This window comes from Doryrhamphus excisus, chromosome 23 (assembly GCF_030265055.1).
Source record: "Doryrhamphus excisus isolate RoL2022-K1 chromosome 23, RoL_Dexc_1.0, whole genome shotgun sequence".
NCBI lineage: Eukaryota > Metazoa > Chordata > Actinopteri > Syngnathiformes > Syngnathidae > Doryrhamphus > Doryrhamphus excisus.
In genome coordinates this window covers 12,604,545-12,622,764 of record NC_080488.1, presented here as the reverse complement: position 1 = coordinate 12,622,764, position 18,220 = coordinate 12,604,545, and the positions used below count along the sequence as shown (strand labels likewise).

Sequence of the window (18,220 nt, the reverse complement as noted above, 5' to 3'; positions counted from 1 at the left end):
CTTTACTGCACATGAATAAATGCCAATGATACAAATGCTAATATACAGTATGAGTATATGATTTGCTATCATGTACAAAACAACTTGATTCTTCATCAAATGGATACATACAAGACAGATCCATTCTTACAATGTAGTCTCGACTTCAAAGTATCCTTTTATTGAAAACACAACTGATCCAAAGCTACGTCACGTAGCCAGAGGTAAGAGGTCGAGGTCATGCATCCAATGCATGTTTATGTGTGGTGAGGACCACATAACTATATTCAAATGTAAAATAGCAGGCTACCTACGGCCAGATAGCTAGCGGCCTTTCTCCATGGCATCCTAATTGTTGTATCATTGATGATTACTGACATCCTTATGGACAAATCATTCAGTCTTAATGCTGCTGGGAGACCCCCTGAACCTCACAGTCCCGGAATCAGAAACACACCATGACCCTCAGATCACTTGGAGGTATGTAGATTTAAAATCTGTTCCGAGGGCATTTTTAGCATTGCATTTGTAGATACCAGAGTTCATTAGCACGGGGTTCTGGATAACCAAACTACCGTCCTCTGTCATGTGGATCCCTCCTTGGACTATGTAGCGGTTATGCGGAACCAATGTAGTACGGCCAGGTAAAGTCCATGAAATTTCTGGCTTGGGAACACCAGTAGCGACACAATTTATCCTCACCGGCGATCCCCGACTGACGCTGGTGATGGAGGGCAGCATACTGGTGACACGTGGTGGATGAACCATTACCGTGATAGGATATGACAATGTTGATGAGCCGAATGCGTTGGAGGCTTTGCATATATATGTCCCTTTGTCAAACGTAGCAACCTGCCTCATCTGGAGGGTCCCATTGGCATGAAATGTAACCCGACCAACAGATTGCGGTTTATCCAAAGTGAAGCCGTTGGGTAGAGTCCATGCGATCGATGCCGTTGGCCAGCCTTCCACAGTGCAGGGCAAGTTGAGAGTTTGGCCGTAGGTGATCTTTATCCCACCTGGAAATTGGAAATACAACAATACTAAAACAGGAAAAGGCCCAAAGATAATCAATACATGGACTGGAAATGAAAAGTACACTGTACCCGTTGGTCCTCTGATTGTCGGCTTCCTGCCCGCTTCCAGCATGTAGCGCTTCTCTGCTTGCCCCGCTATATTCTTTGCTAGACACCTGTAAACTCCCTTATCGCTTGCAGCCAGCTGAGAGATCCCCAGGGTCCCGTTGGCCTGATGGTGGGTAAAGCGTTGCAGTCTAACACCAGGCATCAACGTTGTTCCATTAGGTAGCACCCACACAAATTCTGGGTTTGGCTTGCCACGAGCAGGGCACTGCAGGTACAATTCCCTGCCATATTGTTGTATTGATATGATTTCAATATTAGGAACAGCAAAACTTGGCTTCTCTGCTATTGGAGCCACATCTAATTCAACTACTAATGATGCCTCACCCACATGGTTTTTGGCCGTACACATGTACCTGCCTCCATCTGTCTTCCTTGCCCCTCTCACCTCCAATGTGCCATTTTGATGGACTTGGAAGCGGCCGCTGAGGTAGGAAGTTTGAAGCAAGTGGCCATAAGGAGTAATCCACCAAACCTGCGGCACAGGTTTCCCTTCCACCTTGCAGTCCAAAAGGACGGTTTGATAAGAAACACCTACAACATTTTTGGAAGTCTTTCCTTTGTTGCCATTGATAAAGGGTTCGCGGGGTTCAACCTCCAGAAGTACATTTTTAACGTCATCACCTGCAGAATTTCGTGCCACACATGCATACTTCCCTTCATCAGCAAGCGTTACTCTTTTCACCACTAACATTCCATTTTCCAGAATGTCAAACTTGTCTGATGATGGTGGGATGACATCATTGCGTGGTGAGATCCAAAAGATCCTTGGTGTTGGTTCGCCTGTTGCCCGACAGCTCATTTTAGCCAACTCTCCGTATCTCACAGTCACCGGTGACTGAGATTCTAAACTAATTCTTGGGGCGTTTGGTCCAACTTTGACACTAACCTTTCTCTCGTCTTTGCCTAGTTTGTTTTTTGCATAACACGTGTAGTCACCCTCGTCTTTTCTGCCCATTTGGTGGAGAAGTAATGTTCCATTGCCAAAAATAACATAGCGGCGGTTGTGATAGCCACTGTCATCAGACTGAAGTGCATTGTTGATTAGCGTTCCATCTGGTAGGCTCCAGGAGACTTCTGGATCCGGGAGGCCTGATGCGACACAGTCCACCTAGAAAAGATACAAAAACAGATGCATCTGTTATTTACACTTTAACCTATAATGCACCAACACCGAGGGTCTTTAAATACCTGGACGTTTTCTCCAAAGTTCACTTTTGATTGTGTTGTTCTCACATGTTGGATTCTGGGCGGCGTCATCAAGACATCCACCTGATACAGAAATATGTCATGCATGAGTGAGAAGATGCTCGACATTACCTCTCACTACTGCATGCTGCCTCGAGTCTCGATCTGCCCTAGTTATACCCGAAAGAGCTCCATGTCCTCTCCATTGGGTCGCTGAAAGATACACAGATAATTTCCGCCATCCAGCTCTGTTAACTGAAGTATCCTCAGAGTCCCATTCCGGAAAACTTTAATTGGTCTCTCTGGACTGGAGGCAGATGGAATGGAGAAGTTACTATAAGATTAAACCAGTAACTCAAATTTGAAAACATCTGAAAATGTTATTGTGTGGTGATTTAGAAAGATTTCCGTCACCTGTATCGATGCTCCATGATGGTTTTGGAGGGTAACTGCCAGATTGTACCCCTTGGGTATCCACTAGACTCTGGACAGTGTAAGTACACAGCAGAAGCAAACATAGCTGACACTGAGTGCTGACGGGATGGAACAGCATGATGGTGTATCGGGGGGAAAGGAACAGGAGGATGGGGGTTATTTGACAAGCCATCAGGCCTCACTTCAATCCGCACGGTTCTCTTGGCAATGCCTACAGTATTTGCAGCCAAACATTCATACCTGTGGGGGGACAACAATGTTAACATTCTTGAACCCAACCAGTATTTTCATATGTACACTGATAGGGCAGTTAATTAAAACATGTCCATTCTAACATACCTCCCTGCATCAGCGGGTGAGACATTTTTCACATACAGTGTCCCATTGGGAAAGACAAAGAGCCGATGTCCCAGGAACTGTGATGGCTTCACATGGACCCCTGATGGAAGTGCCCACTTCAAAGTAGGAAATGGCTCACCTTTCATGGAACAATGGACATAAACACTCCTACCTGTGTAGATGTAAGTAGTTACTTCGTTACCCATTGAGTTGAATATTTGAAGTTTCTTGATTTGATTTACCTGCCGGAATGATCACAGTGTCACTTGCAGCTTCGCTGATGCTTGGCGGCAAAGCTGCCACGTGAACATGGTACGTGATCGTATCAGCACCTGCTGCATTGCTGGCGATACATTTATAGTCTCCTTTACTGGAGAAATTGGTCGACCGCATTTGCAACGTCCCATTCACGAGTAGTGACATTTGAGGAAGTCGGGAATGAACAGTTCCGATTTCACGAACAAATGTTCCATCTGGTAGAATCCAGGAAATTTGGGCTGGTGGTTTCCCAGAAGCAAGACAATCAAGGGTCAAACTTTTTCCTAAATAGATGGCTATCTCCGTAGACCTGGCAGGTTGGATCTTGGGGGCCTCAGTCTGGACTGCTAACGTGATCACCATACGGTCTGATCCAAACCTGTTTTGGGCAGTGCACAGGTACTGGCCTCTGTCCTGAAGCTGGACTGTTTTAATTACAAAAGTTCCATTTTTGAAGACTTCAAACCGGGAACCATGCTTGGTGTTGGCAGGTATGGTGGCACCTGATGGGAGAACCCAAAAAAGGGAGAAGAACATGAAAGACCCAACCACATTTAGGATAACTACAATATTCATGTTGAGATAAAGTTTCAAAAAAATGTACATATTGTATTAACGTTTCCGATTTGTTGATCATGTCACCAAACTCATTCGTCTCTCATTTTAGCAACTTACCTGTAGATACTTTTGTCCATGCGATGCTCGGGTCAGGATTCCCTGTTGCTTTGCAATGTAGAACAGCATCACCTTCTGCCAGCACTGACACACTGGCTTTGTTTACTGTGGTGATGCGGGGTTTTGCCCCACCAACCCCAGCTCCCAACACCCATGGGTTCGGAGGTGCAGCAGTTGGATGTTGAGAGCCAATTTCAGCTGAAGACACGTTTAAAATGAAACATTATAAAAATAATATTCTTATTTTACAATATAGTGTCGTAATTTACTTGCGATGCCTACCTCGAACAGGCCACTGACCTCCTGGCTGTAATCCTGATTTGGAAAATGGCTGAGGATGAGAGGTTGAATTGGAAGCATCGAAGGATGATGTCATAGGTTTAGTAAAGTGTGAAGGTTGCAAGGCATTGGAGGGTGTTGGTGCTTGTGGTCTGGGAAGGAAGGCTCTGACTGGGTTGAGAGGTATGGGACTGGGTTGAATTGGGTTTACAGGTTTGTTGTAGCTTAAGCGTGGTTTTGGTGTCACAATCTTTCCAAGCTGTGAGAGACGATCAAGGTATGCCTGAAAAATGGTATGAACAGCAAATTTCAAGCCATAATAAATACTTGACTGTTAGCACTGGTAGTATTTTTAAACCCACTAACATACTATACATCGTACCTGTCTGTATCTGTTCCTCAGCCTTGATAGTAGGAGTTGATCTTTCACCTGGTATCTGTGAGTGGGTGTGGGCTTTACCGTTTCAGCTGTGATCTCTGGTCTGTTGGTAGGAACTGGGTTTTGACCCTGAGGTCTGGTTCCCTGTGTGGGTACAATGTGTGGCACGGGACCTTGGAGGAAAAATGAGACCTTTGGCCATAAGATCTCCAAATAGCATCAATGTAACACAGATTTACTTACCTTTTTTGGAAGAAAGAAACGAGCGTTGCCCGGGCCAAGGATGATACACAGGATGACGACTAAGGCTTGGAGACCAACGGGAGGTTGGTGCAGCGTGGGAAGGCAAAGTAGGGCTACTGAGATCCACTTCTCTATTTTCCTTGTGTGATTGTGGCACCTGTGCAGACGTTGGTTGGTCCCGTTCTTGGTTGTACTGGTGGAGCCAGGGGTGAATCGGCTGAACTATAGGAACATATGGGATTTCAGGATTTGTTCTTGCTCTATCTGCCTTTTTGTTTTCCTTGGAAATGCTGTCCTCTTTTGTTTTGTTTTTGTTTATATGTGAAGTTATCACTTTGGATGATGAACCTCTGGTGTGGGTTGCTTTATTTTGTTCCGGTGAAGTCTTTGGCTTTGGTGTTTGGATTGTGGAAAGTGTTGTATGCCACATATTGTAACTTTGGGTGACCAGCTCATTCTCAGATTCTTTGACTTTCTCAAGCTCTGTGTACATGTGATTTGTGGTGAACCTATTGCTTAAATCCGGAACAGTATGACGGGTTTCAGAGTTGGATTCTTGTTTTTCATCGAAACCACCAGCATCCTTGTTATCATATGTTTCATCGACTTTGTCTTCCTTGATCTGGGAGTATGCAGTGACTGTACTTTGTGCAGATGTTGTCTTACCAGTTGTGGTGGTCGTGACAGGAGTAATAGTTGTTATGATTGGTGGGGAGACTATAGATTTAAGTACGTTTGATGAATGACGGAATGGTTCCAGATCAGGTTTAATTCTTCTCATTGGAGGTTTTCTACGCCTAAAAGGTGGCCTTCTCCGATTGGAGTTACCAGGAATAAATTTCCTTTTACCTTGACCAAACCTTCTGTTTTCTACTTTTTCAGCTTGGGTTGTAACAACTGATGACTCGGTTATGGCATGGTTTATGTCTGTGATCACATTAACCTGCTGCTGGAATGGCTCTGTGCTTCTGGTAGATGGGCTCGGTAAAGTTTTTGGTTCTGTTTCCAGCAGAAAAGACTCTGAAATTGTTGTGATGGGCAAATGGCTGGCTATTGGAAATGGGGAAATGGTAGTCGCAGGGTTGGACAAAGTGGTTGGGACAATTGGTGTGGTGGAATCTGGTAGTGGCAAATCGGATGCCTGTGGATCTAATTTCTTTACAACAATGGTGGGTTTTCGTTTCAGATCTTTCCTTGGGAATTTGTTTGCTTCGGGACTCTGATGCTGTTTTCCTTCCATAGAAACCTGTGTCACAAAGCGGCGAATAGTTTCCTGGTAATCTCCTGCTGAACCCTCTTCCTCATCAGTGTTTAAAATTTGCTGCTCTGTTTGTGTCCTGACTTCAGAGCTCTCCCCTGTGACTTCCACGATGTGTGACAGCATGTCAACGCCATAGAGATTTGAGGCCAAACAACTGTACTCCCCTGAATCCTCTTGCATCAACTTCTTTACCACCAAAGTACCATTTTCCATGACTGTTGCCTTTCTTGTCTTTTGTGTGGGAAGAAGAACTTTGTTTTTGGGCATGTACCAAACTGTTTGGCTAGGTTGCACTGATGTGACATCACATGGGAGAGAGATTGAGCCTCCCTCTTCAACTAGCATTTTCTGACCATTGAAAGCAGTCGGACTCGGTGACCGTTCTTTAACAGTAAGCCTCAGAGATACCAGATCCACACCAGCCATTGTTCTGATCATACAGTGGTAGAGACCGGAGTCGGATTGCGATGTATTCATGATAACAAGGTCCCCTGCGTCGTCAATTTTGATTTTATCAGTCGTACTCTCCACAATGGACAAATCGGGAAGCATCCACTCAATTTTCACATCCTGTTGTGAAGTGACAACACTGCATCGTAAGTGAACCTCTGAGCCCTCCAGAGCAGTTTTCACTCGTCCTGCAGTTCCACGATGAATCATTGCCCAAGAAGGAGGACGATCACTGTTGTCTTGCTGCCCTCTTAGGTTGTTCATACGCTTGGTGATCACTGTGCTGTAATCCATCACCAGTTTCTTGGTTGTTGTTTGCTGCCGATTAAGCTTTAAAGTGACTCTGGGTTGAAGCAGCCATGTGGGCTCCCCTACTAAATAACCCTTCAAGTCTGTAAAATACGGGGAATTCTCATTTGCAACTTGTGCATATTTATACGTTGTTTGGCTGGTGTTTGCTCTTTGTTGACCTCTCTCCAAGATAGCAGGACTTTCATAGTAATACGCAACCAACTGCCAAAGGTTTTGTAATTTCTCACGATCAATCTCACACTCCAGGACGGTTGCCAATGACACATTAATAGACGACCCTTGTGCTGTCCGTGGATTGGCTGTCCAGCTTACAGGCGAACTGTCTCCTGGGTGACGCACGTCACAAACCACGTGGGCATTATTTCCATGGCTATCTGACAGAGCAAAGCTCAGGTGGCCCAAGGGCTTCTCAAGGTCACGCGTGTATGGAAGGTCAGGCTCCGTATCGGACTCAGCCCACACTGGGTTGTCCCAGAGTTTCAGGGAAGAGTGAAGAGCTGGCCTCTCACAGGTTAGCTGGTCTTCAGTTAACCCAAGCAGGAGGGTCCCGTTCAGGGGTTGAGGTGAGAAACACTGGGGACAAATCTCAACGGTGCTGGTTTCACGTTCCTTTTTACACTTTATTACTCCTGGAAGCAGGAAAAGGACATCGGGAGAGACGATAAGTATCGCAAACGAGGACTTCAAAGAACTAGAGAACATTGATGAACGTTGGTTCATAGAGAACCTTGAAAGACCTGCGTGAATCGTCTAAAATAGCCAGTACTGGTCGGTCTTTTGAAAAATGACGAGGATTGAATGAGTTCATGACCTGAACTCTTTTTTATCTGTTTTTCTATCTTTAGAACGCACAAAAAAGAGAAAGACTGAGGATTGTGGATGTCGGAATGGGGGAGTCAGTTTCCGTACGTCATACATACCTACAAACAAATCAAGTATGATGACAAATGACCAAATTTTGTACACATACAGTATAGTACCTTCATGTGTGGAGCTCCACTGTACCAACCAGTGAAGTTGACAGTCGCAAGTCCAGGGGTTCCCATGAAGAGAGAGGAGCTCCAGCCTGGGCGCTGTGGTCAATACAGAGGCAGGGAGCTGATCCAGCATATTGTCTGAAAGGTGTAAGTGTCTGAGAAGAAAGAGTATATTACTACAACAACAACAACAACAACCAAAGCCTGACATATGCTCTTACTTGAGTCCAGAGGTCCAAAAGTTTCCCAGCATGGAGACTGTAATGAAGGTATGAGGATGGATCTCTTTAAGAAGATTTCCCTCCAGTTGTAACAGTTTGAGAGAAGTCAAACCCGAAAAGGAGTATGGCTCGATAAAGCTGATGAGGTTGTGGTCCAGATGGAGACGAACCAGACCAACAAGACCCTCAAACAAAGCAGGGGTTACTGCTGTTAGCTTGTTGTAACTCAGCTTCATTATCTGGAAGAATATAGAATTGTTGTTAGTCAACAGAAAACTAAATGTGCATCATAAAGCAGAGTGAAGTGTCGTGAAGTTTTAGTTTTGGGGTTCTAAACATACAAAACCATCAACCCAACCCAAAAAGGTGCTAGCTTCTTACTTTGTCCTTCTTCCTCGCTTCACTTGAAACACTTTATTACTTCTTGGATTTCCTTAATTGTGTAATTGGTGTATTTGAAATAGATTTATTCACATAGAATAGATGCTCTTATTAGCTGTTAGCAATAGCTTCTGCTCCAATGCACCGTAGGATAACACAGAAGAACCCAATGCCATCGTGTAGACGCTACCTGTAGCGATCGCAAGCTGTAAAAGGCTCCATCCTGGACGGTGCTTATGTCGTTACCATGTAACATGAGCATTTCCAGTTGCCGTAGCGACCGGAATGCGGACCCTTCCACCTCAGTCAGGCTATTGTATCTGCAAGAGGGAGGGAAAACAAACACAATCCTGATACATGATGTCATCAAATTAGTGGCCAGTATATCATGGATGGTCGGGACTACTAGGACTACTACTACAATCCACAACACCCCCCCCCCCCCCGTAGACAGGCTTGTTGGATTGTTCTGCTCTGTTAATGACAGCAACATAAAGCAGCAGGAGTCTGTGTGAACAGAGCTTAGGCACATAATCATACTAATCATACCAGCTATTAAAATACAAAGAGCTATTGAAAAACCTGCCTTGGAGTCTTACAATAAGTATATCCTTCCAAGAGGGTTTTCTACACAATCTTCTCCTATTATGGGAACGGAAGATTGGCAGTGCGAGTGCTTTGCTAAATGTAACACTATATTGAATATGACTGCAGGCATAACTTTGTGCATCTAGTCAGAACTTAACAGGAAGTATACCGAGAGCTTAAAGTAGACACTATAGTCCAGCAGAGCAAAGTTTGACCCCATGGGAACCTCCACTTCAAGGTCATACCACACAGCGATAGCTGCCCATCTGTATATGGTATATCGTTGCAATAATCCCTCTGACATTTAGTCATTCATCTCGTCCATTTGAAAGCTTTTACTTGCATCTTAAGTGACGACTACTGATCCTTTCCTAATTCCTTGTACCATATGCATATAAACATATGTATTATTTCTATTTACAAGGACTAAATGCTGTGTTGGTTTTAATTTAAAGTAAGCATGAGTCTTTCGGAAATCAAAACATGGGAATATGTTTGATGTGTTCGGAGCAAACATCCCAGATATTTGATATACTTAAGAAAACATGTTTCATAATGAAAGTGAGTTTGGGTATATAATCCTCCATCTTGGCAGTGAAATTCATGAATGAATTAGACTGTCTGCTAGCTAGTGTTGCTGGCAGAAACAAAAACAAAACAATGCTGTCTTTTTCTCCGTGGGAGGACGGCCGTGACAAGCACCTTCCAGCTCACTCCTGACCCCTTCAGGATGCAGCGGTACTGCCAGTGCCTCCCATGTGACATTTTTATGGAATTTATTGACCAATGAGCAAAAATAATGATATCGCACAGTATTTATTTGTGTATTTACTTAACAAAATCAGACATAATGAAGCTAAACAAAAAGGCATCAAATGTAAATAAAACAACAGAGAACATTCCTGGCGTGAACGTACAGTACCCCAAATCAGTAAGTGGGTGGTCTTGGATTTTGAAAATACCATTCCGTCATCTCCCTGAAGGCCTGGTACGCCTCCAAATGTCTGCTGTGCCGATGTGTTGTCTTTATTCCTGTCAGCTGGCACGCTAAACATGCATGGCATCAATAATATGCTATGATATTCATACAGTTACTTATTGTGAGAGACGTTCATGCATTCATTTTCTACCGCTTTTTCCTCACGAGGGTCGCGGGGGTGCTGGAGCCTATCCCAGCTGTCTTCGGCCGAGAGACTGGTGGCCAGCCAATCCCAGGGCACATATAGACAAACAACCATTCACACTCACATTCATACCTATGGACAATTTGGAGTGGCTAATTAACCTAGCATGTTTTTGGAATGTGGGAGGAAACCGGAGTACCCGGAGAAAACCCACGCATGGGGGTGGAAGTCAACCCTAGTCTCCTAGCTGTGAGGTCTGTGTGCTAACCACTTGTCCACCGTGCAGCCCAGTGAGAGCCGTTCTTGAGTAAAATGATGTTCAACCAGGGGCCCGTCATTATTTCTTCCATGTGGAACACAAAGCCACGTTGTGTGGGTCTGATTATGTTTGATGTGTGTTTATGCGATGTCGTACTCGAGCTGTGATGTTCGTGAACAGGCCTGCTCGTTTAAGCAAACCATGAGAACCGATTCCTGGTTGTATATAAAAAGAGCTTATTCTTATTCGGAAATTGCCCACGCTGTCTTCATGTTTCAGCACCTGTGGGCCGTATGACTTTGAGTTGTTCACGCTGCTGGATGAGGAGGAGGAGATCAAGTCCGACTGACTGGACTCCAAATTTAAAGCCGTATCACATCACATAAAACGAGTCAGAGTCAAAGGAAATGTAGCATTCCAAAAAGTGTAATATTCTATGTTGGTCACTAGGTGTCAGTGATGTTACTGTAATGCTTGGTGAGACACACAAGCACCACACTGACAGACCGAAACGCAATAATAATAATAATCATAATCATAAGCACAATAATAACAATAATCCCTAACTGGAGCTTCCTGTCCTCCCCCCACTAGCTCCCTTAGCACTGGAACACACAGTACTACAGTAACAGTACAGTTTTACAGTAACACACAAAGCACAATAACGTGAGTAATGCCAACAATGACATTGATTAGAGCAACAAATGCGATGCACCTCAATCGGAACGTACTTTCCTTTCATGGATCCTTTATGCAGATTATTTTCATCCTGCAACTTTTGGTGGCGCCTGTCAAATTGATGAATCCAAATTCATAGTTCCATCAATACAGCAATTATGAGACCACACTGTTGTTAGCACCAAAACAGTGGCGGGTTATTTCCCTACTTGCCAGAGCACGGCACTCAAAGCCCCATCCAATATGCAAGGAGCCACATGGAAGTGATTAGGACCCCCCGAGCCCCCCTCCCTCGGAGTCAGTTTGGTACCACATGCTGGTGCTAAAACCTTTAGCTCCTGGCTTTCAAGCAGAGGTTGTCATATGAAATGCAGGATGAATGATGTGTTGACTATCTTCCCGATTCCTCGATGCCTGCAGGTTTAATGAGCGTAAATAAGTGGTTGTAGGATCATACACGTTGGGACACGAGGCAAAAAGTGATCTGCATTAAATACCCGGGTCATTGAAAGGTTGTTTATGGTTTCATTTCCATAAAACACGAGACGCCAAAGTATTTCCTGTGGGGTGTTAAGTTTTGCCCCAACTTGTGTAGCACGTTTAGATCTTCAATAGCACACCTTCAAACTGGAACTTACCCCAAGTTGAGCCTCTCTGTGTCTTTGGGAAAGTTTCTTGGAATGGCTGTGAGATGTCTGAAAGTACAGTGGACGTCTTTGACGCCTGGGCAGCTGCAGCTCCGTGGACAGGAAGGTGCAGCATGGGCGGGGGGGATCTGCAACGACAAGTTATGTAATTGCACGGAACAAAATAAGATAATAACACGGAATAATTCATCCCAGTCCCAATATCTTAAGCTGATATTTACCGTCAGCCAAAGTAGCGATGTGATGATCAGGGGAAAGGCCGCTGCAGCCAACCTGCAGAAGATCTTGGTGCACCACCACGACGCCATAACTTAATCACTGAAGCTGCTCACGCCATTAATGCATCTGCAGGAAGTGATGAATTGTGTTCATTTGGCCGTTGGCTGGTGGTCCTGGATCTAACCTCTAAGTTGAAACCTGAAGACGTGATCTGGAATCTGGACTATTTTGACGATGCAGAGTATGAAACCATTACAGGCAAGTCACAGGTTGGCTTGTAGGAAGTCGTAGGAAGAATTGACCTGCGTGTTGATGCTTCCTCAGAGGAGTCAAAGGTCAGGGTGAACACAAGCTATGGGTTTCTGGAATGCTCCTTAAACCTGGACCCTTGTGACCTGGAGACGACCTGAGACCTAGACCGTGACTTTGCCTTAGCCGTTGTATTAGACTGGTCCTACCATGTGATATTTATAACTTCATGTAGTAATCACGTCTACACGTCATCACCTCTAATGCTGCTAAGGGAGAGCAGACCCAGAACCTGCCGTGCCTTGAAAGAGTAATAATGATCTTTAAAACTGGTCACCACTGTCAAGTGGTATGGAATTGTTTTCCTGGGTCAGAGATGCCGGTGGACTCGGCCTTCCTCACTAATGGTTTTACCATTCTCCCTGGAGACAGAGGGAGAGGACGCAAGTAAGAGACAACACTAAAAACAGAGACCATAGTGTAGAACACGGTGCCAAAAACCGACTTCCGCATTGTGACAATGGGGACTATAAAGGCTGTGATTGGTCAGCCTTTAGGACATTATTTCCAGTGGGTACACTACTCGTTAAGAAGGCATACAGCCCACCTTTGGGAAAGCTTGTTTATTTAGATTGTTTACCAGATCTCTAAAAGGATCAAGACAGCTAATAATATAAAGGATATTGGTTTGTTTAAGATGATGAAAAACAAGCATAGAAAAGTGACAAATATCAAGATGGCAGCTTCACATTCATTGGCTCATGGACGGAGTTTTATATGCCTCGGTTACTGAGGGTGACCTCTAAACCAAAACCCCTGACCCTTTGTCCTAAAGTCTGTCTGAAATGTAGTGTCATAAATATGCCACTACGTTTTCCCTTTAAATGTAATTTATTGCCACAGTTTCAATGCTTGTAGGCAGGAGCAGTCAGGGCATACTTTATACATGGCATACAATCCCACTCCATCATTCAAACATACTACTAAGTGATTAGTAAACATGGACTAATACGGACTAATATATAAGGTCACAGGGTATGCTGGACCCTGGGCTGGTCGCCCGTGTTTTCAGCACTAATGAAAACATCCAATTTGTAGCGATATGTAGTCCAACAACAGATGGCTCTTGGGATGACGCCTGAGGAATTAGGGTGAGGCTGGCGTTGTGGTTTCAAGCATGACAATGCAAGTTTACATTACAGCTCATGATGAAGCTATCTGTGTACTCGCTAACCCTTCCTTGTGAGAGATGAGTGATTTTGTCTCTCAGCATTTCACCACTCCATGTTTAATTCCAATTCTGCAGTATATGAAAAGCACATCGTAGTACTTGTCCCTAGTAAGGATATGGCTTGAATATCACTTTATGTAACGGCCTGTGACTCAGGTAGGAGGATGTCCTGGCTGAGGTATCCATTGGTGCCTCAGAGGGGTGAGGAGCACATGGACATGTCAAAAACATTAAGCTGACTCTGAGCCAACTCTTTTTTTCCACGTTTGTTTCCATTCTGGTGTGCAATACAGTAGTAATGTAATATGTAATATAGTACTGTGCATTCACAAATCATGCAGTTGTGGTGATTTAGTAATAGGTGATATTTGGAATATGTATTTCAAGAAATGGCAACCTATCACCTGTTCTTTAGAAATCATGCAAGGATGCTGACTCGGCTAATCTTGAAGGAGTGACTACACAGAGACGTACTGTACTTGCATATAATCTGTTAATACATGTCTTGTTGGATGCGCTGATGGGCATTCCACTCCTTTCATTTGCCATCTTTGTGGAATTCATTCAATTGTAGATAAGATATTGTAAGATACGTACATGTCAACATTGGAAATGCTCCAAAAAACAGCATTTTTACAAAGAATTAAAAATGGCATCATGGTGGGAGTTAAGTTAAGTTAATGAACATCTGAACGAGTGCCTTCACACACTCACCTGGGAATTCCTCTCGAAGAAAAGAAAACAAAGTATAGCAAAAAGAAAGAAATCCTGTGGATTTGACTGCAGCAGGTTTAACAAGACAACGCAGGCGTAAAAAGTATCCAGTTGATCTTTTAGTCCGGCCGATGCCAGTTGACTTGTAAAAGTCTGCAAAAACAACAGAACACAAGAAGGGATGGAGCTCTGCGACTATGTGACTGTTTGGATTAGTTTGACCCTCTGTTGGTCCTTAAGGCATCTGGATTTCAGATTAACTTCTTTTCTCCTTTCTGGTCCCGTTTGGTGTGTTCAGACAGGAATGCAGCACCACTTCTCCATCCCCTCCTACACCTACGCTCCTTCCCTTCACCTCCCCAAAAGCCCGGTCTGCTGGAAACATTAGCACGTCCTCTTCATTTCCTGCTTTCTTTCTTTGGGCCTCCTCTCGCTTTCCCACCAATTTGTTGGAAACATCAACATCAAAAGGCAGAAGATGCATTCAAAGACGTGACAATGATATGTGCTATTCTACACTGGTCACTAGGGGTCAGTAATGTTACTGTGAGAGACATACACCACACTTGATCGCTATGAACCTTATGACAGGTTTGATTATCCATCTATAATTCTAGATTATAGATCAACAATACTATCTGCCCCAATGGCTGCACGGAAAAAATCAAAAATTAAAATTTTTTAATCAAAAATGATCTATTAACTATTATCTATCTAGAATCAAACACTGGCTACTGTCATGGCCGTAACACATGCCAAGCTTAAACTCAACTCAGAAACCCCAAAGTCACTTCCTGTCCGCCCCTCACTCAGCTCCCCAAAGTGGCAAAACAATTACAGAAAGACACACAAGCACAAGTCATTTTTATGCCTCAAATATCTTATTTTCATTTATATCTACTAGAGTATGAGTAGGATTTTTATGGCTTGTCAGAAATGTTTTCAAACCTTGGGTTTTGTATTAGAATATCATTCACTAAATGAGTTTGCATTCCTTTTTGTAATTGGTCCCTCAGACCTTGGTCAGGGTCTGTGACATTTAATTGCCTCATCCCTGACTATGATGATGGAGAAATCAAAATACGCATTTCAGGTACATCTGCTTATGATACTATGACTACTAATACTACTATCATCTGCTAATGATAATGGTACTACGACTACTAATACTACTAACATCATGGCAGAAAGACAATGCAGAATTAAGAACGACACGGACCTCCTAGACTAAAGTATCCAGTAGGGACGTGGGGGCCGTGATCACCTGGAGAAATACTTTTGTGTATTTATTTTGCCTTGCAACAATTGGCAGGCATGCAGCGTTGTTCATGAAATATGATCCCATTTACCGGATCCAGGGTTATGTATCTGTCCATATTGTCTGTGTTTGCCATAAACTGGCCCTTTTGTCACACAGTAGCATGGCGAAATGGGAGCCCAAATCTTTCTGTTTGATCTTGTTGCCACCATTTGGAATCACTTAAGCTGCAGTCAAACTCTAAACAAGACTCAATGGGTCTTTTGTACGCAGCTCTTTGGCTTTTGGAGGAAAAGACCAAAGACCACCATGGCCATCAACGTCATCGTGTTTAGACCTTGTAAAACATGATTGGTGCGACTCTTAGAATGACTTTTGGGGCACTTGGTGTGCTTTGTTTTGAACAATTGTAGGAAGAATGCCACGTTGTATTTATTAAATACCATCATTAACTGTTTTTGCAGCCTTTTGATCTGGGATCAGCATCAGCTCCTGGAATCTGACTGAGGACGTTTTGTTCGTGCAGAATGAGTTTGGATAGGAACCGTGCAAGAATCACAACTCGGGTAAAAATATGATTAAAAAATATATTTATATATGATTAAACAAGAACTCTAAAAAAAGATTAGTTTTAACACGCCTGACTTATTTATTGCTAAAATCAGTCAGTTGTGGGAAATAAATGTCAGTTAATGAGTTAGTATGGAATATTGCTCAGCACAAACACCGCCCTTTTGGAGAATAAATCGGACTTTTGAGCTGCGGTTCCCACATTTACACAAGCTGATTAGATAAAAAGACAGAAGCACATTCCTGCTAAATGACTTTCTATAGATGAGATATGTGCCAATTTGACTTTTAATCTTCACGTCTCAAACAGAAGACAACTGTACGTCACTCATCCCTTCCTGTCTGCACACACACATAAACTTCACTCATCACTTCATCATAAAAATGACACCGGACAAGGCCAGATCCCGCTGCTGGACCAGGCGTGGAATTCTTCTACCACCAGCACGTGTGCATACAAATTCAGTACGGTGGAGCCTCCGGATTCAAAAACAACTATCATAAGTGGCATCAGCACAGTGAGCATCTGAGGATGGGGTGCAAGATGGATACTGAACTGCAAAACATCCATTCATCTAACAAACATAACCCAACATGTCCGACGAGGCAACCAGTGCTGGGGTGACTAGCAGGCAACCGTTGTTGTGTTGGCTAAAGAGAGCGAACGCCACCACAGTTTACACTTTTTCTTTTCAGAAGGTCGTCACTCAGTACAACAGTCTGACTCACGGTTTCATCCCAGAAAGAAGGCTAAATTCATCACACAGCAACTTAACACCCAAAAGGTAGATAAAAGGTGGCTGCTCTGCTTGGGTATCTAGTCAGTCAACCAGGCTCTGCTGTACTGCTTGAAGTACTAGCATACTTCTACATCCTGTTTTGCCAAGTGTTCTTCATTGTTATCTGAGCACATACGCATAGTTAGCTTGTATGTTTGCATGGATCCCTAAACATGGCATCTTATCCCACATCAGCCATCTCCAAATGTTTGTGTTTTGATAACATACTGTATGCTCATATCATATGTTTACTGTGATTATGAGCTGTAAGTTCAGTGTACAGTCATGTTATTCTGTCTTAGTCTGTTTATACATTGGTATCGTCCATCCCCGACCAGATATGTTGATCTCGCGCTCAAAGAGCTATGATTCTATACCATCCACTCTTTGCTATTTTAATAAGAATCTCAGTCATCAATATGCTGTCCACTGCATTCCTTTCATGCACTCGTATTGTTCCACAAGGTGATACTCAACGTTTTATTGTCAGCTCAGAAGAAAAGCTGACGCTGACGGAACAGTGCCTTGAAGTCCAGTCCTGTGTTTGATGTTTATCTGTCCAACTGTATATTGCTGGAATCTCCGTTTGAATAACAACTTCTCTGGAATTTGTTGACTTGTATGGCGACACTTATCAAAAGTACATGGAGGGAAATATGTATTTTTGTATTTGACGATCAATGGTCTACTTTTTTTCCTCGATATTCCTTCTGTCCAGTGTTAGAAGGTTTTCTTTTTTTCTTGATGGAGTTGGACCGTGGAGCTCATTAGCTGTTGGCTGGACTGTGATTTGTTTGGCTGTCAGGCCTGCTGAGCTGGCGCTTTCTAAAACCATTACCAAAAGTTATGTTTTGTGATATATCAGCTCTTTTACTACATTGATTTGCCATTCTGCTCTCAGGGTAAATGTCCCCCTGGACCATGAACGCTCACATCGTACATAAATCTGACATATTATAGGGATTCTTTGTGTCACATAGTCCTTGCTTGGTTGTATCGAGATGTCACAAATAAATGATACTAAATACATATATATATATATTTTTTTTTACTGTTTACACTTCATATCACGTCTTTTGAATGTCTTGTATTTGTATTTTTGTTATTATTATTATTTTTTTACTAATAACAAACCATATTCAACCACAAAACAGCGATCATTTGACGACTTTTCTTTACTGTCAGTCAGCCCAAATATTCATATACTTATTCTGATAGCTTTTAAGGATTTCTTCATTTCATTTCATGTTTTTATTTCTTTGGCAGTTGTAAAGTGCATTATCCAATGTGGAAAATAAGGAAAATGCACTACTACACATCTCAGCCTTTTTATTATACTGTGCACATTTATTTTTGTTAATTAGCAATTCCCACAGATGCAAATA

General features: G+C 43.2%; 1 protein-coding gene across 2 annotated transcripts; it reads right to left on the bottom strand.

The window, feature by feature from the left end:
• Positions 1–164: 164 nt before the first annotated feature.
• si:ch211-159i8.4 (matrix-remodeling-associated protein 5) lies at positions 165–14,582 on the bottom strand. Of its 2 annotated transcripts, XM_058062972.1 has the most exons (17): positions 14,229–14,582; positions 12,037–12,160; positions 11,807–11,943; positions 8,710–8,839; positions 8,139–8,377; positions 7,921–8,072; positions 4,918–7,569; positions 4,678–4,847; positions 4,299–4,578; positions 4,017–4,214; positions 3,326–3,844; positions 3,084–3,255; positions 2,724–2,984; positions 2,490–2,616; positions 2,313–2,393; positions 1,086–2,232; positions 165–998 (listed from the first exon to the last, which is right to left on the bottom strand). In XM_058062972.1, the coding sequence occupies exons 2-17, from the start codon at positions 12,121–12,123 to the stop codon at positions 445–447; spliced, it is 6,906 nt and encodes a 2,301-aa protein (XP_057918955.1). In that variant the 5' UTR covers positions 12,124–12,160; positions 14,229–14,582; the 3' UTR covers positions 165–444. The 2 variants fall into 2 exon arrangements, with proteins under 2 accessions (XP_057918955.1, XP_057918956.1); XM_058062973.1 differs by lacking the exon at positions 14,229–14,582 and having other exon boundaries at positions 12,037–12,180.
• Positions 14,583–18,220: the final 3,638 nt, after the last annotated feature.

What these genes read in the sequence shown, in the direction of transcription:
- si:ch211-159i8.4 (XM_058062972.1), bottom strand. Translation starts at nt 12,123, where the DNA reads ATGGCGTCGTGGTGGTGCACCAAGATCTTCTGCAGGTTGGCTGCAGCG. An exon ending in ACAGCTTGCGATCGCTACAG is followed by an intron (nt 8,378 to 8,709) that starts GTAGCGTCTACA and finishes ATATTCTTCCAG; the next exon opens with ATAATGAAGCTGAGTTACAA. An exon ending in AGGTCAGTGGCCTGTTCGAG is followed by an intron (nt 4,215 to 4,298) that starts GTAGGCATCGCA and finishes ACGTGTCTTCAG; the next exon opens with CTGAAATTGGCTCTCAACAT.